Raw genomic sequence first — 26241 nt, 5'->3', positions numbered from 1 at the left:
GGAGGGACTCACACGCACTGCTCAGGTAAGTACTAGTACAGCACCAGTACTCACACACAGGAGGGACTCACACGCACTGCTCAGGTAAGCACTAATACAGCACCAGTACTCACACACAGGAGGGACTCACACGCACTGCTCAGGTAAGTACTAGTACAGCACCAGTACTCACACACAGGAGGGACTCACACGCACTGCTCAGGTAAGTACTAGTACAGCACCAGTACTCACACACAGGAGGGACTCACACGCACTGCTCAGGTAAGTACTAGTACAGCACCAGTACTCACACACAGGAGGGACTCACACGCACTGCTCAGGTAAGCACTAATACAGCACCAGTACTCACACACAGGAGGGACTCACACGCACTGCTCAGGTAAGTACTAGTACAGCACCAGTACTCACACACAGGAGGGACTCACACGCACTGCTCAGGTAAGTACTAGTACAGCACCAGTACTCACACACAGGAGGGACTCACACGCACTGCTCAGGTAAGTACTAGTACAGCACCAGTACTCACACACAGGTAAGCATAACACACACCGACTGGAGGGACTCACACGCACTGCTCAGGTCAGACACAGACACTAGACAGTCTTTTCTGTTTCTTATCTCAGAAATCAAGTTTATATAAGTTTATTGCAAATTTATGCCCGTAGGCTAATTGCAAGTTGACAACAATCAATGATGATGCACAAGCATGAAGTGACAGACAAAGACGATGAAACTATGTTGCTAGTCTACAATCTGTTTCTATATTTACGATACTAATGCAGGGTTTGACTTCTTTTTTGAAAGGTCAGTGGAAAATAAAAATTCCCACCTTTTCGACGATGAGAAAGATCTACTCTGTCAACATCGATATCACTGGTCGGGAATAGGTTGATAATGATAGATTAAAGCATATTATGAAGCTGATCAACTAGTCACCATCACTCTGTTTTTGACTCGTTTCTATAGGAGTCTAATGAGGAGACGCGGGGCCTGTTGGAACAGCTATACTGCTGTCCGGTGGTCAGCACGGATAAGGACAGCGACAGAGACCAGGAGACCGACTCATCTTCCCCCAGGTGTTCCAACCTGCAGGTGGTCCTGTGTGTGTTCGAGTCTCCCTCAGCCTTCTACCTGATCCAGCCGTACCTGGAACACACCGTCGCCGACTGTGTCGTATTCAGCCCCGCCATGTTCGCCAACTCGTACGCCAAACAGCTGTTTGTGCTGTACCAGATCCTCCACGCCGTCCTCAGCTGTCACGACCTTGGGGTGCTGTGCGGCGAGCTGTCTCTTCAGGATCTCGTCTTGGACAGCAAGTTGTGGGTTCGGCTGACCGCGCCAGACTGCAGGAATAGGATAGTAAAGGCAGGCGGCGTTGGGAAAAACGACCACGTAACAACGCTCGCCAGGACGGAGAGGGACGAGAAGTCGGAGGAGACAGAGCTGAGGAGCCTGACGCACATGTGGGTACACAGGCAGATGTCTAACTTTGACTACCTCATGGTTCTGAACAGGTTCGCGGGACGGCGGATGTGCGATCCGAACCACCACCCAGTCCTACCCTGGATCATGGACTTCACCCAACCCCAGGGCGGGTGGAGGGACCTGACCAGGTCAAAGTTCAGACTCAACAAGGGGGACCACCAGCTGGACCTGATGTACGAGTCCGACAACGTCGTGTCGTCCGTCGGACACAGCGCGGACGTCAGCTCACACGCGCACGTGCCTCACCACATCACCGACGTGCTCTCCGACATCACGTACTACGTCTACAAGGCGCGGCGGATGCCGAAGACCGTGTTGTGTACCAACGTGAGGAGCAACTGGGTCCCCGAGGAGTACCCTAACAGCATGCAGAGGATCTACGAGTGGTCGCCTGATGAGTGCATCCCAGAGTTCTTCTCAGATCCCACCATCTTCCAGTCCCTTCATCCGGACCTTCCTGACTTAGAGGTGAGGGGAAAATAAGTAGACTTTGATGCAGGGCTGTGACAGTGTCACCGGCTTTTTGTACGTCCCACTCATTGTTTGGGAGACCATGTTGTTGATTTTTGTTGTTAAATCTGTCATTTTAAGCTCACAAATATGCATTATCATCCAATTGTTTTGACAGACAGGATGAAATTTTTGTCTATCTCAACGAGTAAATTTTCATCCCGAGACGGAGGGACAGGTCCTGGAGGCAGCCCTGCCCTGATGTATGGAAATAAAAACATGTACAAGTGTCCACCTCTACATAAGGACCACCTGGCCAATGTGACCACTTTTTGGTGTTCCCTTAGATAATTTTCCCAAGTATTAAGAATCTTGTCCATAGTGATCATGATGACCACCTGTCCACGTAGACCAGATCTTATTGGTCCCCTGTGTGGTCTTCTTAGGCAGTATTGCCTGTACATATACTGCCTCTCTTAAGAACAAACAACAACATCCAGACACACCGATGCACCTAGTGCTGCGTACCGGTACTGTACCGTAAAAATTGATTCAGTACAGGTCCAAGATACTGGATCATGAAGTACCGGTACTCTACCGATATAAATTTACACCAAGTATGTGCTTATTTTGTGACTGATCTCCTGACCTCCTGCAACACCAAACGTGACCAGAGTGATACCTTGAAACAGCGTAACTAATATGCAACAGATCATTCAGGCAGGCCGGGAGTTTTGATAGCAAGGCCAAGGGAGTTTGGCGGTAGAAAACCTAGTTACATTCTTTGAATAAAAATACTGACAATTTGAAAACAGTTTATGTTTTTGTCATTGAAGAAGTTCAGAAAAACACATGTTAATTTATGAAATTGTTAAGGTACATGTACAGGTCCGGACCTGTACCTAAACCTCTGAACCGGTACATGTACCTGTACCTGATGTTACGTTTAGGTACGCAGCACTAGATGTACCTATCCTGGGTGCCGTCCTTTTTAGCTTTAATCTCTCGGACGCTCCTGTAGGCTATGGGAGAGACCGTGAGAGCAGAGTAAAGCTAAAAAGGACGGCACCCAGGCTACGTACATCAGTGTGTCTGGATGTTGTTGTTTGTTCTTACGTGAGGAAGTACATGCACAGTATACCACTGCTGACTCCCATGTTCCCTCTAGGTGCCATCTTGGTGCAGCTCACCCCAGGACTTTGTCGAGAAGCATCGCGCTGCGTTAGAGAGCGAAAACATCTCACAGAGGATCCACCACTGGATAGACCTGACCTTCGGCTACAAGGTAAGGACATTACTAGTAGTACTGTTTACGCTGATGAAGGTTAGACATCCAGGTAATAAGATATGCAAGGTAACAGTTACTCGAGCAACTGGATAGATCTGACTTATGGGTACAAGGTAGGACATGAGTTCTGCTAGTTTTACTGAGCAGTGTGCACAGTAGCCTGAATTCAATCTAGCCCCTGTAACGGCTCGCCGCCCTGTAAGTGTAACCACATAGCCGCCCGGGGAGGGGACAGAAACCCCCGGACAGCTGGAGTTTGTGTTATACAGACTATGTGCACAGCATTGCTTAGTTGAACTTTATCTTCTCATTGTCATAATCATCTACTGTTTTCTGTATCTGTAGTCGTGGAAACGTCCTGCAGCTGCATTCAGTCTTTCTTCATCTTCTTCCACAGTGTCTTGCGTCTTACGAGCTCCCTTAGCTTTTGGAATTTCTTTCTGCCAGTTAGTAAAATGGTGTGTGCCAGAAAAAATTCTGAAGACGTCATGCAATTTTCAGTTGTGTATGATGTATGATATGTAAATTCTACAACCAAATTCTAGTGTTGTTGCATGTAAGCTTGAAATTTTGAACTATGATAATATATGTAATATTTGTAAGAGTGCATCTCATGTTGAGTACTGTCATTTGTACTTCTAAAGGCCCTTTTCAGTCTTAGGGCTTCTGAAAGACTTTCACTGCTTTTCTCTTAGTCTTTACAGATATAGCACACAAGTGAATTGTATATTTTGATTTTGTAGTTTTGTAGTTTTTTGTAATCTTAATATAAACTCTTATGTCTTAACGAGTCAGCCATCATCGTAATCATCATGGTTTACTTCTAGACTTTGATCCAACCCTCCTTAGTTCTAGGTGTTGTGCTATACATTTACATAGTTGACCTCCCATATAGCTATTTGTTTGTTTATTTGTTTGTTTTTTTGTTTATCACCTAGCTGTCAGGTAAAGATGCGGTGAAAGCGAAGAACGTGTGCTTCCACCTGGTTGATAACCACACGCGGCCGGTGAACCACGGAATGGTGCAGCTGTTCCACACGCCCCACCCGCTCAGGAAGTGCGGGGCCAACAGCATCACCTGGGAGCCGCCACCGGTACTGCAGCTGGGCAGGAGTACTGAAGTGGAACAGGCAAAGGTATGGATGTGAAGTCTGGGACAGAACATATTTTCTATGTATATCAATTCATGATTAAAGCAGAAGTTTTTTAATATACTGATGCTGATGTTTGGTGTTATTTACATTTCGCAAATCAAGTACATTGTGCAACAGATTTTAAGAGTCTACTACAGATAGATTTTGAATGTACAATGTCATGTGTATTTCTTTAGATTCAACAAACCCCACAATGCATAAATAAAAGACTGCTTTGTCATTAGAAAATATACAGAAACTAATAATCAGCCCCACTCAATTGTAACAAAGACTTATTATAAGCTAGTCCTTATTGTATCAATTAGGATGTTAAGTTTCATTCTATACCTCGATTTTGTACTGTGTATAATAGTCGTTGTCAGACATTGTACCGTGTATGATTGTCGTGCAATGAAGTTCTTCTGTATGACCAGCTGCTGCCGCGCAACGTGCCTGTGAAGCTGGTGTGTTACGCCGAAGGGCTGTTATACCGGATATACAGATACATGTACAGATACAGATACATTACAGATGCATGTTATTGAGTCCCAGATATAACATGTTTTGTTATCAACAGATGGTGCTGGAGGAGGATGGAGACAGTTTGACGGAGAGCGGGAGGTTTGATGTTGTAGAACCCGAGGTGTTCTACCCCGACACAGACGCCATGGTGCCACAGGGAGACGGTTTCTACGGCAACCAAGACACAGACAGACAGACGGACAGCTACATGGCTTTGAAATCGGCATTACAGGTCAGTTGTTAAAAAAGCCTTTCTTCTGTAACTTACCTGAAGACTGTAATTCACTTTATCTTCACGGTAGCAAAATTTCACTGTGAAAGGAAAATGGACATTTTCACTAAACTTTAACTTCACGGTGGCAGTGATTTACAGAATGGATGTGTGAAGGAATCATAAATTTTAACAACAGATTTTTTCACTGATGATAAGTTCACGGTACAGAGGTGACTGAAAACAGTGAACATTAAGTTACAGTGAAAGAAACAAGAATTTTCAAGTATGATTGCTCAGAAAGTTCAATATTAATGTGTAAAACACACAGGCCATGTTTCTTTGCATCTGACAGCATGCCTCTTCCAGGTATTTGGTGAGACCTATGAAAGAACAGGAACTACTGGAGCTGAGGAGTCCGGCTCTCTGGAGAAGGACAAGAAAAGTGGGAGGGGGAGACCTTTCTTCAGCAGGTGGTGTACAAATTACTGTACATGCAGAAATGTTCGTGATGGTTTTATGTTCACGGTTTTCACGGCAACCGTTTCACCGCAAACATTTCTGTCCAATACTGTAGCAGTATGTAACTATAGCGCTGCCGTGAACTTTAAACCACCGCAAACACTCTATTTTCGCCTTAGTGCGAAATAAAAACCACACGAACATAAATGCATTTACAGTACCATGTTCTTCAAGCTTTATACTCATGATGCAGGAACAATTATCTCAGCAGTAAAAGTGGGTAAAACTCAGTAGTATTACAAAGTACAGTCCTTACATGTATGTGCCTGCTTGTTTCATGCAATTACAATATAAAACCACCGCTGACAGTAGAACTTACAGAGAGGACAGAAGAGACTCGGCAGCTATAATAGGTTTGGATACCAAGCTTTAATCACAGACTCTTTTGCAACTTCTCCATACTGGGTTAATGTTTGTGGGGTTTGCGGATTCGATGGGGTGGTCTACTAGGTGGGCTAGTGGGGTGGGCTACCTCAGCATTGTACCCTTTCTGGGCCTCAAGGCTATGCATGGGGGTTTGCCCTCTTATGGAATTTCCTTGAAGAGAAACTGGGTAAAACTGTGGGTGGGCTAGACGGAAGGCAACAGCTGATCATATGGCAGGGGGGGGGGTAGATGTCAGCAATGAACTCCACCAAGACTGGTAGAAAAGCCATTTATCATAAACAAACTTCTAAGTACTCAGTATACAATTGGATGTAAGGGAAGAGGTACAATGGGAAATAAACTGGAAGTTGGATAGGGCAGCTAGGGAATGAGAGAGCCTTTGTTTGACAAAATTCAAAACATATGTCTCACATTTAGACTAGAATGTACCTAAATGCATGTGCTTGTATACAAATGTAAAATGTATTTGTGGTTATGTGTGTCAGTGTGCATGAGCGTGGGTTGGAATGTTGTGTGTTTGTTACAATGTATAGTGTTGCTTTTGTTGCTCATTTCTTTTGTGTAGCCACAATGTTACTGTCCTGTTGGCTTGACTGAGCAGTAAAGGAACAGGGAACATGGTCAACCATGTTTAAAAATCTAAAACTGGGGATCACAAACTCCTGCACGATGTAAATGTATGCAGTATGCTCATTGCCCACCTCTGCCCCCCACTGTAGCATCCCCAAAGCAATATGATCAGTTGCATTCCTTCCAGTCCACCCACAGAGTCTTTTCCTCAAGGAAATTCCATTCGATGCTAAACCCCCATGAATAGCCTTGAGGCCCAGAAAGGGTAGAATGCTGAGGTAGCCCACCCCACTAGCCCACCTAGTAGACCACCCCATCGAATCCGCAAACCCAATGTTTGTGTAGTCTGCTATATTCCTCAGGGCTGGCTTGGAGCCAAGTAGAAATAGAACCGATATGCCATCCATCAGTATAAAAGCACATTACAATCCACAAAAAACACCAGACTTGTAGAGAGAGCCTGTTATAGGCAACCAAAGCAATATTAGGGCCCAAAATATGGAAATAAACAAAAATGCAGTTGCTGTACATTATGAGAGTGTTGTCATGTATATAGAAATGACTAGATAAATTGACCTTCAAAATCCGATTTTCGGGCCCTAATATTTCTTGGGTTTCCTTTAAGAATGCTAAGACATTTCTGTGTTTTGTCTCTAGAACGAGAACAGAAACTGAGCGGACCAAGTCTGAGACCCGCCCGGAGGAGACCCCAATCAGACTTCCCGAGGGGTTCAACCCACTGGCTGCGCTGGTGCAGGTGGAGAGTGAACTCAAGTTCATGGCCAGGGGTCACAGCCAGGTCACAGCCAACCAGGCAAGTCATGTAAAGTTGTGGGGTCGTGTGGCGCGATGGCAGAGCGCTCGACTCAGAACTAAGTGGTTCCGGGTTCGAATCCTGTCATGTCACCGATCTTGTGCCCTTTGGAAAGGCACTTAACACGACTTTCCTCACTCCACCCAGATGTAAATGGGTACCTGACTTCGGTTGGGGAAGGTCGTATTGAGGTCACCTGGTGGCTCCGAATGGCAGCTGCCCAGACCCTTGCGACAGTTCCACAAAGTGCAAGTGTGGAGCAAATATGTATCTGTTGTGTATTACAATGTATGTGAAACCTGTAAACCCTACATCAATTCAGCACTAGAAAGGCTGCCATTGCGGGTAATTTCTGACAAATAAAAAAAAATCCATTTATAAGGTATTCAGGATGTGTAGTTCTTGTCAAGTTTTGAGCATTGAACAACACAAAGAAGAAACTCACCACGAATTTTCAGTCGGAACTCCAACCTTCCTCTGACGTTTGATTCACTGCGCTGAATGTTGTGAAGCCAGAAGCGAATCAAAAGAGGCGGGAAAACGAAACCTTCCACTGTCACGGTTCAGAGAGGGTTGATGGGCCCTGATGTAGATTGCCTCCTTCACACCCCACACAAAGTAGTCCTGTTCCGTATCCAAGATACGCATCTTATTGAGCGTAACTGTATGTCCAGGGGTGACCAAAGGCGATAATGTCACCAAAAAATTCTTGATTTGTTAACGGTAACTTAATTTTAGTTACTTTAACAGTCACTATTATAATAGACAACCTCTAAAATCTCGTCATCGCAAATATTTGATCACTAACATTTGAGACAGTGATGTTTGTTCCCACCATTAGAATTAAATGCTGTGAACTACTCCCTTTCCCCAAAGCGCTGAAATTACCGACCGCAATATTAGATGGATTTACAGTAGTCTTTTGTTTGTACCACAGGTGAGCAGCAGTGACCAGTATGTGTCAGGTGAGGAGGAGGACGATGAAACGACCCTCTCCACACGTCTCTTAAGTCAGGACATTACTGCTGTAGGCTGTCTGGTGGCAGAACTGATGTTAGGCAGCAGGCTGGGGGTACTCAGCCCTCACACCAGCCTCCAGGAGAGAGTCAACAACATTCAGAAACATGTTCTAGAGTTACCGAGGTACTACACCCTGTCTTATTCTCTGTGTTTTTCAAGCGCCCTTGGCAGTCTATGTGGCGTGGTGCAACGGTTAGTGCGTTGGACTCAGAACCAATAGGTCCCGGGTTTGATACTCACCGTACCCAGACGTTGTGCCCTTGGGAAAGGCACTTAAATGACCTTCCCTGACGGTGTTTTTCAAGCGCCCTTGGCAGTCTATGTGGCATGGTGCAACGGTTAGAGCGTTGGACTCAGAACCAATAGGTCCCGGGTTTGATATTCACCGTACCCAGACGTTGTGCCCTTGGGAAAGGCACTTAAATGACCTTCCCTGACGGTGGTTTTCAAGCGCCCTTGGCAGTCTATGTGGCGTGGTGCAACGGTTAGAGCGTTGGACTCAGAACCAATAGGTCCCGGGTTTGATATTCACCGTACCCAGACGTTGTGCCCTTGGGAAAGGCACTTAAATGACCTTCCCTGACGGTGGTGTGACACCCACTGAGCTAATTTGTCAAAATGTGTGCCAAAAACACGCTACGGATTTGGTGCGCCAATGTGCCAAGATCAACCAAGAGCCGTAAAAGTATTATTATTGGCAGTCTGCAAAATGCAAACTAAGATACTGAAAACACATTATGTGACTTTTATTATTATTTCATTTTCAATGTAAGGTGCATCAAAGAAATATATGTGCCATTATTGAGGGAAATAGTTTGCATTTGCTTGCAAGTTTGACTTTGAATATAGTGATGCTTCATTGTATGCAGTCTATGAATTACTGACCAATAGGAAGTGAAGATGTGTGCATTGTGTACTCTTATGTGATGCCATGTACTAAGAACCTTTTAAAAATGTGGCCTCATTTTGACCCAAACCAGCAGAAACATGTTAGACTGACATCCAGTCTTGTTAGCTTTAGTCCAACTGGGTAGCGACCATTGAAAGCAGACTAAAGCTAACAAGACTGGATGTCAGTCTAACATGTTTCTGCTGGTTTGGGTCAAAATGAGGCCACATTTTTAAAAGGTTCTTAGTACATGGCATCAATCTAGTCTTGTTAGCTTTAGTCCAACTGGGTAGCGACCATTGAAAGCACACTAAAGCTAACAAGACTGGATTTCAGGCTAGGTACATGTAGCAATGATTAAGATGTAGGACAGAAGTTCCCTGTCTTGAAGCCAGAGTAACGGTGTCTTCCCGCCTTTCAGGCCAATTCAAGAAGCAGTCGAGACAATCCTCCAGCTGGACTGGAAGGAGAAGCGATCTTCAGGAAGAGACAATTTGCATACAGGTGACAGGATCACTTCAGCAGGCCTGCCAACCCCCACCGTAGGCTCCCTACTCAACCCCCACACCAGCCCCTTCCCCTTTCCCCTGTACTTCCCCAAACTGCACCAGTATCTGTCTCAACATGTGCAGCAGGAAAGGTCTGTTCAACAGGTCAATCTTGTTACAAAGTGGCTTCCAGACCTCCTACCTGAACTGAGCCAGGAAGGTTTAGAACTGCTGCTGCCATATGTGGTTTCGTTGCTCGAGAGCCCCAAGTCGGGCGCAGACGCCACCATTTGTATCTTTGATATTTTTGCACAGTACTTGGGACCAGCCATGACCAGCCGCAAGCTTCTCAGGCCGCTAACGAATCTCATGGACCACGGGAACGTCTCCCTGAGTTACGTCAAACTTTTCCACAGGACCTTTCTGCTGCAGTTACTCGTCAGGTTCGGTCTCCAGACGTTTCTCGGGCAGATCGTCGGACTGATCGTGGAAGCCACGGCAGATCTCAGAGATCCGTTGGCAGAGCTGACTGCGATTGGCCGACTGTCGCCTCCCGAAGAGGACGTTGACCTTGGCATGGATTCGCTTCAGTCGCCGTACGAGGAAGAAGACCAGGGAGATCCGATGATGTACGATAACATCGTCACGGGAACCGGGATGTCCTTTTCAAACGTTACGAGCAGATCTTGCACCGATACAGATAACAACTTTTCCTTGGAAAGGTACCGTCAGAACTCGGAGAGAGTGATCAGCGAAGGAGACAGTCAGTCGCTGAACGAGGAGGGCTCCACTTTCTCCGGAGACATCCTACTGGACGGCACGAGCAGCGACATAGACAGGGACGACGAGGAAACAGAATATTCCACGTCGGAGAGAATCTCCCTCGTGGATTGTGGAACTGACGAAGACTCCCTGCAGGACTTTGCTCGATCGGCGTCATCGGAACAAAATCTCGAGATGACTGAGCCGAACAGTGCGTCTTTGCAGGGAGCAGAACCTGGCACGAGTAAAGAGAGCTTTTCTGTTGGCAGTCCTGGTGGTGTGTCGGTCCACAGTGTGTCCAGACTTGTGGTGAATGATGGGCAGGGAAGTGAGGAGGAGGAAGAGGAAGAACAGAGGAGCAGTGAGACAGAGGACCCAGGGGATGAACATGTACAAGAGGACACAGGTACCGTAACTGTAAATGCAGAAATGTTTGCTGTGGTTTTATGTTTGCGGTTTTCCCTACAACTCTTTCACCGCGAACTTAAAACCACAGCCAACATTTTTGTTTGATACCGTAATAGTATGTGACTATAGCGCTGCCGCGAAATTAAAAAATGCCACAAACACTGTCTCCATTTTCCCCTTAGCACAAAATAAAAACCATGCAAACTTAAATGCATAAATTTTATAGTAATTATTACTTATTAGATTTACATCAGTATTGAAGGAGCCAATCATAAAGCTCTTGAGTAGAATGAAGCATTAAAAACACCTTTTTGTTTGAAAATAGCTGTCTCAAAAGCGACCTCTGTTGTCTTGCAAAATAAGTGCATCACCTGATACTCATCAGTCTCATGTGGGACTCGCCATGCTCACAAAGCAAACAGTAATAAATTAAATAGTACACAATTTTTATCCCTAGAACTCTACTCTAAAAAATATGAAGCAGTAATAGTGGTAAAAGAATACCACAGGCTTTCATGATTCCTACCTCTGCAGAGTACATGTACCAGTATCTATGATACTCCATGCTCCATATTTAAATTAACACTCTATCATTTTAGATTATTAGTGGATTCGAAACTATATTGTGTGTAACCATTTCAATTTTAACAGTCAATTTTTGTGATGTTATGTTGAAATGTTACAAATGTGTACATATAAATTGCAACGCAATTCAGTTGTGTAATGAATAAAGTTCAAAGCATTTTCCATTCACAATACTATCCAAGTTGTACAATTCAGCCCTTGAGCTGCAGGGCTCGTGCATGTGCACCCAGTGCACCCAATTTTGGAGCTGTGCACCTAATTTTTTACTGTGGGTGCACTGGTGCATCCAAATATTTTCGTACAGTTTAATGTGTAAAGGTATCACTGCACACTAGTAGACAGCATATTCTTGACATCTAAGTGTAAGACAATGATAAAATCTTTGTTGTAGTGCTTGTTTAAGATTTTGATGTTAGAATTTGACTTAATTTCGATTTTGAAAGCTTCAAAACTGCGTGCTGAGATCGCGTGCCAAATGCGCATGAAGAGGAACAGTAAGGTTTGTCATTAGGTTTTGCTCACAATAGTTACATTCTACTTTATTTTATGTGGTGCACCCAAAATATTTTTGGTGCACCCAATTTTTTAGGTTGGGTGCACCAGTGCACGTATTCCCCAAACTGAATTTCGAGCCCTGAGCTGCCAACAAGCTTTTTATTCCTTATTTTAAATAAACCAGTCTTCTACTATGACACAGGACATCGTCAGACAGATGACAGGGAAACTGGCTACAGCAATGTGATGTCTTTGAGTGAAAGTGTCAAGCAAGAAGTGGACCTCAACTCTAGCATCTTGGAGGAGTTTGAAGAAGGTTAGCATTTCACCTTGTATTGTGTCGTGCTAAGCTCTGGTATTCTTCTATTTTTATCTTCGCCGAGAAGATTATGTTTTTGGTTACTCCAGGTGTTGGCTGGGTCTGTATGTACGTGTATGTGAAGAGCATAACTTGAGAAACCTTTGATGGATCTTCGTGATTTTTAATAGGTGTGTAGCAGTTGTGCAAAGGAAGGTCAAGTTTGAAAATGGTTTTCCTGGCGTTTTCCAACAGTACTGCAGCAGACTTTGCATTTTTGTGTGTTTGTACATTTGTATGTAGGCAAAAAAAGTGAACGGAAACATTAATGGATCTTCATGATTTTTTACTAATAATAAAATGAATTTACTTTGAACACGGAATGATGGTTTTCCTGGCGTTTTCCAACAGTACTGCAGCGGACTTTTTCATTTTGTGTGTTTCTATGTAGGCAAAAAAAGTGACGGAAACGTTAATGGATCTTTTATCTTGACTAATAATAGTGAATTTGCTTTGAATACGGAAAAATCATATTCATCATCATCTTTAAAAAGATAATTGTTTGTTGTCTGCAGGTTTAACAGTTGCTGATGTGGCAGCAGACAGCATCATGTGGCTGGCAGACCGGCTGGGACCGGCCCTGACCGGTCGCTACCTGGCTAAGAACCTGCTGAAGCTGTTGAACAACTGTTACCAGGGACCAGAACAGCAATGTCTGGTGGAGGGGGAGGGAGGTTGGTTCTGTGCACTCTTTTGAACTGCTTTTAACCTTATTCCTGCTGCCTTACACTGTAACCAATGGGGAATTGGGTGCCAAATGGCTACTTTAGAGTGCTAAAGGTTAAAGCTACATTTCCTGTTGTCATAAAGGTACTACAAATGTACAATCAAACCTGTTACTTTAAAAACTCACGGTTGATGATTAAAGAGACAGTTTAAGATTTGTATGGTGAGTTGTTTGTTTCTCTGTTGGAATAAGTGAGTGAAATTTTAATTCTCAAGTCCACATGTGTTGCCCATGCAGAACAACAAGCCACTGTGTCCAGCAGAACTGTGGTAGGAGACCGCCACTCGCGGCTGGTGCTGAAGTGCCTGACAGACATAGTTGTGATGTACGGAGAGTCCGTCATCACATCCCAGTACATCCCACACATCACATTCATGGTGAGTCTGTCATCACATCCCACACATCACATTCATGGTGAGTCTGTCCCAGTACATCCCACACATCACATTCATGGTGAGGCTGTCATCACATCCCAGTACATCCCACACATCACATTCATGGTGAGTCTGTCATCAAGTCCCAGTACATCCCACACATCACATTCATGGTGAGTCTGTCATCACGTCCCAGTACATCCCACACATCACATTCATGGTGAGTCTGTCATCACGTCCCAGTACATCCCACACATCACATTCATGGTGAGTCTGTCATCACGTCCCAGTACATCCCACACATCACATTCATGGTGAGTCTGTCATCACGTCCCAGTACATCCCACACATCACATTCATGGTGAGTCTGTCCCAGTACATCCCACACATCACATTCATGGTGAGTCTGTCATCACGTCCCAGTACATCCCACACATCACATTCATGGTGAGTCTGTCCCAGTACATCCCACACATCACATTCATGGTGAGTCTGTCATCACATCCCAGTTACATCCCACACATCACATTCATTTATGTATTTCTTGATGACAGTTGTTCGTTTTCTGAAGTTTTTTTTTTATACCTCACATTCCATTTAATCAATTTTTCTTAGAAATTTCCAATGAATTTATGGAAAGCAGTAATAATAATCCAACATTGATATAAGTCCTAATGTTTGAAGGCTGACTTGGGAATGGTGTTATGTACACTTAGGTGTCATCTGGACGCAGTCGGCTGAACAGTAAGATGGAGGCAGGATTGATCGGAGCGATGGTGCTGCTGAGGCACGTGGTGCCGTTCATGTCCGACACCACCATCATGGACAACCTCAAGGTATGCAGCAGTCAGGCTAAATAATCTAATTATAAATACATGTAGTAGATTATTCGCTTACAGAAATATAAACTTTGCAGGTAACTGTAGTTCAATTTACTGTGTTTTCAGTTTTAAAATGAAAGTCACATTGTACCACACAATGGTCCGGTGGTTAAGGACCCTGCCTATGGACCAAGAAGTCGTGAGTTTGAATCCCGGCCGTGTTGCTCACCCAATATGCATCCTACTGGAAAGGGTAGGACAGGATGTTAAGCATGATCCACTGTTCATTGTACTTGTCCAAAAGAGCCAGGGGAATTTCCCTGGTACAATGAACATCTACATGTTGTAGGGACGTCCCTCGGATAGGATGTTAAATGGAGGTCCCGTGTTTGGGGAGAGCCACACCCCGCGCACGTAAAAGAACCCCCCACACCTTTCGAAAAAGAGTAGGGGCATGCCCCGTTGTGCAATGGTCCAAATCCTTCTGTCTGGAGTTGGCAATTCACTACAAATCACCCGGATGGAGGCCTGGCGAACCTCCGTCTCGTATCAGCCATACAGTGATTTACACCTTTTACCCGGACGGGAGAACTGGCACATCCCCGTCTTGTATGACAGTCAACGAAAGGGTATGTCACCCCGTAAAAATGGTGGTATAACCCCGTCGTAACAAAAGCATGTCAACTGATGACATGTTGTACAGAGCATCTGTCTTCTTTGTCACAACCAGTGGAAGATTAGCTCAACAATTCATTGAGTTCATTGAAGTGTTTGAGAGACTTTTTTCGCTTTTGCTGTTGATCTATGCAGATGTTGGAGCGTGATATTCTGAAGCCCCTGATCTCGCTGGTGTCCAACCCCTGTGTGACGTTCCCCGGGAGCGGGCAGGCACGTGCCGTCGTGTGCTACAAACTGGTGGACGCGATGGTGCTCGTCACCCTGCGGATCGGCCGGGAGATGGCGCGGGAAGAACTCAACAAACTGCTCCGACAGTTCTTCTCCTGTTTCGACCTCGTCCACGGAGAAGGGAATACCACAGAAGGTATGGAACGCTTCACTAAAAGGAAACCCAAGCAATATCAGGAAACCCAAGCAAATATGCTAAACAATGTTCGTAAATGTCACTACCATTCCAGCATTTTTTAATTTCCTTTTTTTTAATTTCCATTTTTGGCCCTAAAATTGCTTTCAAATTTGGTTGCCTTTAACCTTTAGCACACTGAAGTAGCTGTTTGGCACCTCCTTATTGGTTACAGAGTTAGGCAGCATGGAGAAGGTTAAGACTTTTATAATTGCATGTATTTCTTTCTTCTCCATTATATTACATACTAGGTGGTTTAAAAACTTTTTTCACAATGGAAAATGAAAGTTTGTTTGAATGTCTGTCATATGCACCTGAACTATTGATATAAAACAAAGCGTAGCAAAAGATATACTACAATATATGTAAACGGTGACAAAGGACAGTTTCTGTTGCTTCTGGAAGTTTTCTTAGAGTCCTTCTTCCTACTTAGATATGGACCATAAAATTGTATACCACATTGGGAGATCACTGTATATCAACTGGTAGCAGCCTCACAGTTGAGCTCCTGATTCCAATTATTTGGTAACTGGGAGACCCTGGTTAAAATCCTGGGAAGGGCATCTCATTTGGGGCCACACCCACGTTTCGGAAGTGGATATAGAATGGGGGTCCCGTGTTTGAGGAGGTGCCTTTAGGAAGTTAAAGTTGAAGGGCTAGCAACCCCTGCCTGTAGAAATGAAAGAAAGGAAACTTGCTGACATCTGTGCCACTATGCACTACAAGGAGAACAACAACCTGAACAACATTATGAGTATTCTTTTCATTATTTTTTTCCAGAGAACACTACAGCACCGAAGGCTTCGTCCCTCAGTCTGTCGGACTCCATGGAGTTTGTCGAGATTAAGATGGACGCCAACACGAACACCTACAGGATCGGAACCCCCATCCGCATCAACAGTGTCAGCCCACTGTCATCAGACCCACGAAAGAGCAGCAGGGTTAAACTTAACGCTTCGCCTGTTATGCCCAGTAAGTACTGCCTCTGGCTTAACACATTGAAGTGGCCAATTAGCTACCAAAAACATGCCCTATTGGTGACAGATGTGCAGGTGAGCAGTATGTGTGGACGATGTGGTACATGAATGATGGAATTACAGGGTATGTGGAAGGTGTATAGTACAACAATATATTCTGTATCGCCCAAGGTACTGGCCCGAAGTCCGGAGGGCGATGCGACCCACGGGAGGGCCAGGACCAAGGGTGATGCAGAATACACTGTGATGTATTTTATTGATACCTATCCAAAGAAAACAAACATTTGAATGCGAAATGCACCAGCAGTTGAGAGAGTTTTGTGTCCTGGAACAAAAAATTGTAGCATCATCGATTCCACCCCCCAAATCAGGTATTCGAATTTTCGACAGTGGCGCAGCCGGCGCACTCGAAATTCATTCTAAATATACTACGGAAGCCTGTGTGATAAAAGTAGGAACCTGTGTGATAAAGTTACTGCCAGGTCCGGAACACCCGTATCAAACGTTCTTGCGGCCCAGGTATGACATAATTGTAAATACAGGACTGATGTGTTATGTGTGGAATACTAGAATGTGGTACATGTAAGTACCGGTGTGGTATATTTGTGAAAGAAGTACAGTGTAAGTAGCCTGGAGTCCAGCCTTATAAGCTTTTTGTTTGCTACCTAAGCTTCGGTAGCGAACGGAAATCTAATAAGGCTGGACTCCAGGCTACAGTGTAAGTGCTATTACGGATATTTCTTGCATGTGGAAGACATTGTTGTATATGTAAGTACAGGTATATTAAGTTTGTGGAAGACATTGTTTTACATGCTAAGTACAAAATTAATCTGCTTCATGACATGGTCCTTTCTGTGCAGATGGCCTATATGACGGGGAGGTGACCAGTTCCCAGAAGGAGGCTGGTATGGAGGATTTGAGGGTAGTCTTCACGCCGGCCCTGGCACACGCAGCGTTCATCCCACTCTGTAGACTTACCGGCAGGTGGGACTGATCGAGACAGCGACTTTCTGTCCGATATAATTGTGCTACATGTCCTGAAGCAAAGCATTTCCAACACAAAAATTAGAAATTGTCAAATTTGAGACTGTCCAACTCCTGTCTTTGTCAAGGAAATTCAATCATTTTCCCAGACTAAGACTGGAGGTGGACTGTGGATAATTCTAGTCCAACTTCTGTGTTGGAAATTAGATAAAGATGTAAAGTTTAACAATACATCATAGAGGAAGACAAACAAAACCAAATCCTGAAAACCAATTGATTTAAGTTACACGAATATTCTTCAAGCAGTGACTTGATAAAGGTAGTAAATACTAACCTCCAAATTTTCAACGTCTAGTCTGTACGTCTTGATCACGGAGTAGGACGATCTTCACAAGTCTCGGCCTAGTCTCGTGTTCTCGCGAGACTAGGTCACTCAATGATCAAGACATACAGACTAGACGTCGAAAAATTTGGAGATTAGTATTTACTACTTTTCTCAAGTCACTGCTTGAAGAATATTTGTGTAACTGTGATTATATGTGACTGATGAACCTCTTCAACAATTGATTTAACAAAATGATAATGAACGTGTTTGATTCAATCTGATGATTGTTTGCTTCACCACAGTATCCACATGGAGAGGATCCTGAAGAACCATGACCTTATATGGAAACTGTCCAGCACGTACGAGACGGCCCTTTCCACGCACAACCTGGGAGCGCAGCCCGGTCCGGACGTTCTGTCCGACAACGACGAGGAGACGCCATCGGAGAACAGCACGGCATGGTTCGTGGACATGGGCACAAAATGTGGGTACTCTCACTCTCCTGAATAAATGTAGTCATGGACGGTTGAATTTCCTGTGCAGTTAGCGGTACAGTCAAAATTGACCAAGAATACCACTCCTGATAAAATGATGCCTGGGCCCTACATGGCCAAGAACTGCAAGACATACTTTTTAGGAAAGCTTGGAGTCTGACAAGGGAGGGGTTCCTCCAAAGGAGCGATAACACCCTGGAATGATGATGTTGACTACATAGTGGTCACTTCAGACAGTATTCTTAATGCTTGCGTCAATGGAGAAAATTATTTAGGGGCAATCAAGAAGTGGCCACATTGGCCAGTCGGTCCTTTTGTAGAAGTGGTCCCTTATACAGGTTTATATGATATGTTATACATAAGATTGTACATGTTAAGGTGATGCTATGATACATACTACTTAGTAAATGCCCCAAATGCATGATCCGTACAGTTAGTGAGAATTTCAGAGTCATAGGATGTCGGGAAGTATAATTCTATTGCCTATGAAAATTGAGAAAATTACAAATATTGGCCTTGTTCCTAACAGCGAGTTCCCAGGAAAGGAGTGATGACCAGCAGGGATTCGGCTATAACGTCCAGATGGTTGGGAACAGGATCGAGCTGAAGTCGGACCCCACGCCGGAGGCCGCGGCGGCCGTGCCCAAACCTATCGTCCAGACGTCCAGGCTGCAGAAACACTTTGCGGAGGGTCCGCCCGTCATGGACGAGACCGTCTGTCCCAGTCGCGTGGACCTGCCCAGGAGTGATCGTCATCTGAAGGGAAACTGGCAGGCCTACTGGGACTATGAAATAGGTGAAATATTTCAGTTTCAAATCTGAAAAGTTCATCTGTGTTCGTAGGAATCATTCTGAAGCCAGGTTGAACTGTAATGTGCAACACAAAAATTGGACCTACCTAAATTTTTAACTGCCCAACTCCTGTCTTTGTCAAGGAATGAGCAATCCACTGCTTCTGTGACATTGCGTTATGTAGATAGAACGCCAATTTTTTTGTTGGAAGTTGTAGTTCTACCTTGCTTTATGTTCAATTGTACTCCTAAAGTGTTTGCGACACCAAAAGACAGAAATTTCTTTTTATATTCGACAATGGTGATATTGTTCAACTAACATAGTTACGCATTTGCACCAACTATACACCCTTTTTCAGTTATACCCCAAATTTGAACATCACACCATCATAAGGTAAAATACATGAACTTTCCTGTTGCCAGGTAAGTTGATCATCATGTCACAGTGTAAGCAAGTTCTAACATTGTATATAGCCACTTGCTAAAAAGAAAGTCTTGTATGTACTTTTTTTATGTAATCATGAAAAATAAGATGTTCAAATTATGTCTATAACAGGAGAATGATCAATGCATATTTTGCGGAAGTGTGCATGTATGATAATTGAATAATAGTTATTGTTGAATGCAATCAGAAATTGTTGCATTTTGGTGTCTTAAAATCTTTAAATTTTATAATCCAAGAACAACAACTTACTGTTTTTCAAAAACTTAAGAAATACTGCAAACATAACAAGATGTACAGTATTCAATGGAATGATAGTGAAAGAGAAACATCTGCTTAAGTCTTTATAAATACTCCTTTAAAAAGTTTCCTTGTTTGGATTCACCCGTCTCCTAATGTAATATTTATTTCCACCACTGGTACAGCCAACAGTTATGCCTCTCCATATGGTCATGATATTTGATACAGTACACATGTACAAGTTAACATGTCCCACATATGCTGACTGCATGCTTCAGTATTCCATTTCCTAAAAAGACTTCTTTATTAGCTGTTAAACATCTTCCACTCCTTTGGGAATAATGGCCCTCCTAAACTATAATTTCCAAATCACCCTCCAAAGTTTTTTTCCCATGGAATATCCCTGTTACTGTTAAAGTAATACTGTTACTGTACCAGTGGTACTTCTTAATATTTGATCATGTTTGCATCTTGTTCCAAGAATTACTGCCAGCGGTTTATATTCACAACATCTTTTAGAGAATCTTAACCCTTATGCTGCCAGAGTTTCAGCCCAGTAAAAATCGTAAATATTTGACCCCTGACCTCGCTCACAAAGCTCACAAAACAGACAGCAGCCCTAACTTCCGGGTTTTGCGCGCTATATGCGCGCAATGCACAATACTTTTTCCTGGTTATAACCGGGCGTGGCACACAGGGCTTGTATCTGTATCCCGGATATATTCGGGCCTGGCAGCTTAAGGGTTTATTTAAGAAGTTTGAACTTAAGAGATGTCTATAGCTAATTCTATTCATTGACCTCAATGTTATCTCTTTGACTCAGGACTGGGAGAAAGAGACAATGTGTTTCACTTCAATCAAATCAAGTTGCAGACATTTCATGGTGAGAAAGAAATTTCATAATATACGTCCCCTCTTCTAGTACCCACCACTTTGTCAATATTTACTTCGTTTTCATGAAGAAATGTAAGTGAAAGTAGCATGCTTCTGTCTTTCAAAAATACTTGAAATGGCTGAGACTTTGAATTATTGACACAATTTGGTTTTGACACAATCGGATTTTACGCTGAATGTCGTCCACGTCAGTCGTCTTTACCACACTGGGCCCTCTTGGAAATTTTTATAATTAGTTGAACAATTGTCTTTAGATGAAATAGATAATACATTTGATTCCTCCTCAGGGCACAGTAACAGTGTAAGATCCCTACACATCATGGACATGGAGAATGCCTTCATGAGTGCAAGCAAGGACAAAACGGTCAAGTTGTGGTCCATCCGTAACCACGGCGACGGGTACAGCAGGTCGGGGTGCAGGTGGACGTACACCCAGCACAGGAAGAGTGTGTTCCACGTGGGCATGGTGGAGCCTCTGCGGCTGGCAGCTTCCTGTGATACTAATGTTCATGTAAGGACCACTACTATATACTTAAGCCCCCCTCTCACTGGACCCACGGCACGCTGGCGTCGTGACTGCGGCTGATGGAATTGACAAAGCACTCAACGAATTTCATCGACAAAAAACAAATCTTTTTAAGCTTTGTGTGTTTTGTTGTCTTATTGTACATACTTGTACGTTTTGAATGATATTCCCATAAGATTATAAAGTCAAGGGTATTAAAACACAAATCCAGTTTAGGATGTAGCAATACCACGGGTCCAGTGAGAGGGGGGGGGGAACTTAACATAGTTTATATTATCTTAAGCCTCAGTATCACACATAGCCGACCATGGCCTCACGACCTTCCCCAGACCATATGGTTGGGAATAAAGGCCACGTTGATTTGATTAGGTGTGACCCGGCGTGCTTGGCCAAAAACGCGAGTCGTGGTGAGGCTGCATTGCACTACGACTACCTACTTGAAAAAGCATCATGCTTCTCCTCAATTGAGGATGACTGCTTTACCTTGATTTGATTATATGGATGACATCCTCTGGGAACCCCAAAACTTATGCGAGCGTGCGAATAAAAAGTGTTTTGGCCAAAGAAAAAAAGTTGCCTTCATAATGAAATCTATGTGGTCGTGCATGTTGTCATGAACAAATAATTTTTTTTTTAATAATCAGATCAACGTGGCCTAAGCCCCTATCAGTTGATTGTCAAGGTTGCCATCTAATCTTTGAAGGCGGTCTGCACCAGCCGACTATAAATTTTGATAAATCAAAGTTGTGAAAGTCATATTCTTCTTTGATGTGATCAGAGGAGGGAACTGGAACTGAATAGGATGGATTACAATATGTAATAGTCTATGTAGATTATGACGTATATGGAAACAAATTGACAAGGTTGTGTTGTCTTGTCCATCTTGTAAGAAATGTATTTCTTTGTAATGCTAATTTATAAAGCATGAATTCTTTCCTTTTTTTCCCTTAAGCTGTGGGACCCGTTTGTAGGAGCGATGGTGCGAGTGTTCGACTGCTCCAGGAACCCCATCAGTGTTCTGTCCTGTCTCCCCCCTCCCCACACAGCCATGATCGCTGCTACAGCCGAGGCTACTCTCAGGTCAGTGTTCTGTCACACACACCCTCCCTATATACCCCCCTCCCCACACAGCCATGATCGCTGCTACAGCCGAGGCTACTCTCAGGTCAGTGTTCTGTCACACACACCCTCCCTATACCCCCCTCCCCACACAGCCATGGTCGCTGCTACAGCCGAGGCTACTCTCAGGTCAGTGTTCTGTCACCCCCCCCTCCCTATACTCCCCTCCCCACACAGCCATGATCGCTGCTACAGCCGAGGCTACTCTCAGGTCAGTGTTCTGTCACCCTCCCTCCCTATACCCCCCTCCCCACACAGCCATGATCGCTGCTACAGCCGAGGCTACTCTCAGGTCAGTGTTCTGTCACCCCCCCCTCCCTATACCCCCCTCCCCACACAGCCATGATCGCTGCTACAGCCGAGGCTACTCTCAGGTCAGTGTTCTGTCACACACACCCTCCCTATACCCCCCTCCCCACACAGCCATGATCGCTGCTACAGCCGAGGCTACTCTCAGGTCAGTGTTCTATCACCCCCCTCCCTATACCCCCCTCCCCACACAGCCATGATCGCTGCTACAGCCAAGGCTACTCTCAGGTCAGTGTTCTGTCAACCTATACTTCCTCTCCCTATAACCCCCTCCCTATACCCCCCTCTCTCTATACCCCCCTCCCCACACAGCCATGATCGCTGCTACAGCCGAGGCTACTCTCAGGTCAGTGTTCTGTCACCCCCTCTCGCTATATCAGTGTTCTGTCACACACACCCTCCCTATACCCCCCTCCCCACACAGCCATGATCGCTGCTACAGCCGAGGCTACTCTCAGGTCAGTGTTCTGTCACACACACCCTCCCTATACCCCCCTCCCACACAGCCATGGTCGCTGCTACAGCCGAGGCTACTCTCAGGTCAGTGTTCTATCACACACACCCTCCCTATACCCCCCTCCCCACACAGCCATGATCGCTGCTACAGCCGAGGCTACTCTCAGGTCAGTGTTCTGTCACACACACCCTCCCTATACCCCCCTCCCCACACAGCCATGATTGCTGCTACAGCCGAGGCTACTCTCAGGTCAGTGTTCTGTCACCCCCCCTCCCTATACCCCCCTCCCCACACAGCCATGATCGCTGCTACAGCCGAGGCTACTCTCAGGTCAGTGTTCTGTCACACACACCCTCCCTATACTCCCCTCCCCACACAGCCATGATCGCTGCTACAGCCGAGGCTACTCTCAGGTCAGTGTTCTGTCACACACACCCTCCCTATACCACCCTCCCCACACAGCCATGATCGCTGCTACAGCCGAGGCTACTCTCAGGTCAGTGCTCTGTCACATATACCCTCCCTATACCCCCCTCCCACACAGCCATGGTCGCTGCTACAGCCGAGGCTACTCTCAGGTCAGTGCTCTGTCACACACACCCTCCCTATACCCCCCTCCCCACACAGCCATGATCGCTGCTACAGCCGAGGCTACTCTCAGGTCAGTGTTCTGTCACACACACCCTCCCTATACCCCCCTCCCCACACAGCCATGATCGCTGCTACAGCCGAGGCTACTCTCAGGTCAGTGTTCTGTCACCCCCCCTCCCTATACCCCCCTCCCCACACAGCCATGATTGCTGCTACAGCCGAGGCTACTCTCAGGTCAGTGTTCTGTCACACACACCCTCCCTACACCCCCTCCCCACACAGCCATGGTCGCTGCTACAGCCGAGGCTACTCTCAGGTCAGTGTTCTGTCACACACACCCTCCCTATACTCCCCTCCCCACACAGCCATGATCGCTGCTACAGCCGAGGCTACTCTCAGGTCAGTGTTCTGTCACACACACCCTCCCTATACCCCCCTCCCCACACAGCCATGATCGCTGCTACAGCCGAGGCTACTCTCAGGTCAGTGTTCTGTCACACACACCCTCCCTATACCACCCTCCCCACACAGCCATGATCGCTGCTACAGCCGAGGCTACTCTCAGGTCAGTGCTCTGTCACATATACCCTCCCTATACCCCCCTCCCACACAGCCATGGTCGCTGCTACAGCCGAGGCTACTCTCAGGTCAGTGTTCTGTCACACACACCCTCCCTATACCCCCCTCCCCACACAGCCATGATCGCTGCTACAGCCGAGGCTACTCTCAGGTCAGTGTTCTGTCACACACACCCTCCCTATACCCCCCTCCCCACACAGCCATGATCGCTGCTACAGCCGAGGCTACTCTCAGGTCAGTGTTCTGTCACCCCCCCTCCCTATACCCCCCTCCCCACACAGCCATGATCGCTGCTACAGCCGAGGCTACTCTCAGGTCAGTGTTCTGTCACACACACCCTCCCTACACCCCCTCCCCACACAGCCATGGTCGCTGCTACAGCCGAAGCTACTCTCAGGTCAGTGTTCTGTCACACACACCCTCCCTATACCCCCCTCCCCACACAGCCATGATCTCTGCTACAGCCGAGGCTACTCTCAGGTCAGTGTTCTGTCACATATACCCTCCCTATACCCCCCTCCCACACAGCCATGGTCGCTGCTACAGCCGAGGCTACTCTCAGGTCAGTGTTCTGTCACACACACCCTCCCTATACCCCCCTCCCCACACAGCCATGATCGCTGCTATAGCCGAGGCTACTCTCAGGTCAGTGTTTTGTCCCCACCTCCCACCCTCTCCCTATACCCCCCTCCTTATACCCCCCTCCCTATACCCCCCTCCCTATTCCCCCTCCCCACACAGCCATGATCAATTCTATAGCTGAGGCTACTCTCAGCTTTGTAAGAATTACAGATTGGTTCAGAGAGCTTGTTGAATATGAAGTATAAACATCATACAGAAAGAACAAGGTTACTGTTGATGAGAACTTCTTTGTCTGTTCAGTTCCATTTATATTAAGTCACCCAGTATTCATGTTCTCATACCCAATTTATTTTTCACAGATTTATTGACGGCAGAACGGCCAACTTTCAGCACGAGTTCAGAGTCACAGGAGGACAGTCAAGTGAGTGTGGACATATATCAACTTATAATCAAGTATACTTTGCTTATGACATTTTGCTCTGCTATATCATTATGATACTGTATAATGTTATATCTTTATATGTTCGCGTTAGTTTTATCTTTGTTTTTTTTTTTACCTTCTAACCGCGAAATCTTAACACACTAAATATGTGCTTTGTAATTCTACTGTATGCAGAATCAAACGCTGCTAAAATGCTGCTTAAACCTCCTTTTACTTCCTTCTGCAAAATAGAACCGCTGTGAAAGTACACTTAAATGCCATTACAGTTTGATTGTGGTGATATAATTTCAATGGTTGTATACAAGCAGTGGTTGTGATTCGTCTGTTTTATTTTCTCATGATCTGATGATTTTGTTCTCCCCAGTGGGGTTGATCCGGTGCCTGTGTGTGAGTCCGTCAGGCACATGGGTAGCGGTGGGGTTCTCCTCAGGGGTAGTGTCTGCCCTGGACATCAGAACAGGCACCATCATCAAGATGTGGCGAGCACACGAGGGAGAGATCCTCCAGGTACGTATTGGACAGGACTTTTTACCCTGTAGCACACCGAAGGAGCCATTTGGCCACCAATTTCCTATTGGTTACGGGGTTAGGCAGCAAGGAGAAGGTTAAACATGTTTTGGTCTTTTGAGGATTGAATTACTTGCCTCTGATACTGTAAATGCAGAAATGTTCACGGGATTTAATTTTGCGGAAGTGTTTGCGGTGGTTTTGAGTTCGCGTTTGAAACAACAGTAGCTCTACAGTCACACAATGGAACCGCATTTTGCGGTGGTTTTAAGTCGCAGTAAAGAGTTCACCGCGAAAACAGCGAACATGAAATCACGGCGAACATTTCGTCATTTACAGTATGTAGTGCATTTCCGGGGAAGTGGAGTAATCCATTGGGAAGGTTACACACTGTTCTAGAAAAAAGTGCTTCACAGTTTAAACTATATTGCATGCGCAAGGTCAGAGGTGAAGGTCCCTAAATTGCAAAGTTACAGTTTAACTTGTCTAGAACCATGCTTAATACATGTTCAGATATATTTTGCTTACATGTATGTCTCAGGGGCCTTCAACTTTGACAGATTACCCACAGTACACCACACTGGGCATGTGC

The 26241-nt window shown here is 45.3% G+C and overlaps 1 protein-coding gene across 1 annotated transcript in view; it reads left to right on the top strand.

Annotated features, from left to right (window-relative positions):
* Positions 1–26241, top strand: part of LOC136432416 (WD repeat-containing protein 81-like) — a 36619-nt gene that overhangs the window by 7368 nt on the left and 3010 nt on the right. Inside the window, exons 4-25 of the mRNA XM_066423683.1 lie at positions 967–1953; positions 3104–3220; positions 4162–4359; positions 4934–5110; positions 5459–5562; positions 7226–7382; positions 8320–8525; positions 9713–10947; positions 12232–12345; positions 12903–13061; positions 13352–13491; positions 14205–14324; positions 15120–15351; positions 16171–16362; positions 17228–17351; positions 17979–18160; positions 18700–18966; positions 20467–20526; positions 20825–21048; positions 22016–22143; positions 25060–25121; positions 25507–25649. Coding sequence (XP_066279780.1) covers positions 967–1953; positions 3104–3220; positions 4162–4359; positions 4934–5110; positions 5459–5562; positions 7226–7382; positions 8320–8525; positions 9713–10947; positions 12232–12345; positions 12903–13061; positions 13352–13491; positions 14205–14324; positions 15120–15351; positions 16171–16362; positions 17228–17351; positions 17979–18160; positions 18700–18966; positions 20467–20526; positions 20825–21048; positions 22016–22143; positions 25060–25121; positions 25507–25649 — 5328 coding nt within the window. The remainder of the gene's footprint in view (positions 1–966; positions 1954–3103; positions 3221–4161; positions 4360–4933; positions 5111–5458; positions 5563–7225; positions 7383–8319; positions 8526–9712; positions 10948–12231; positions 12346–12902; positions 13062–13351; positions 13492–14204; positions 14325–15119; positions 15352–16170; positions 16363–17227; positions 17352–17978; positions 18161–18699; positions 18967–20466; positions 20527–20824; positions 21049–22015; positions 22144–25059; positions 25122–25506; positions 25650–26241) is intronic.

This window comes from Branchiostoma lanceolatum, chromosome 4, assembly GCF_035083965.1.
Source record: "Branchiostoma lanceolatum isolate klBraLanc5 chromosome 4, klBraLanc5.hap2, whole genome shotgun sequence".
Taxonomy (NCBI): domain Eukaryota; kingdom Metazoa; phylum Chordata; class Leptocardii; order Amphioxiformes; family Branchiostomatidae; genus Branchiostoma; species Branchiostoma lanceolatum.
Note: the sequence above shows the minus strand (reverse complement) of the source record. Positions and strands in the feature narration are given on the sequence as shown.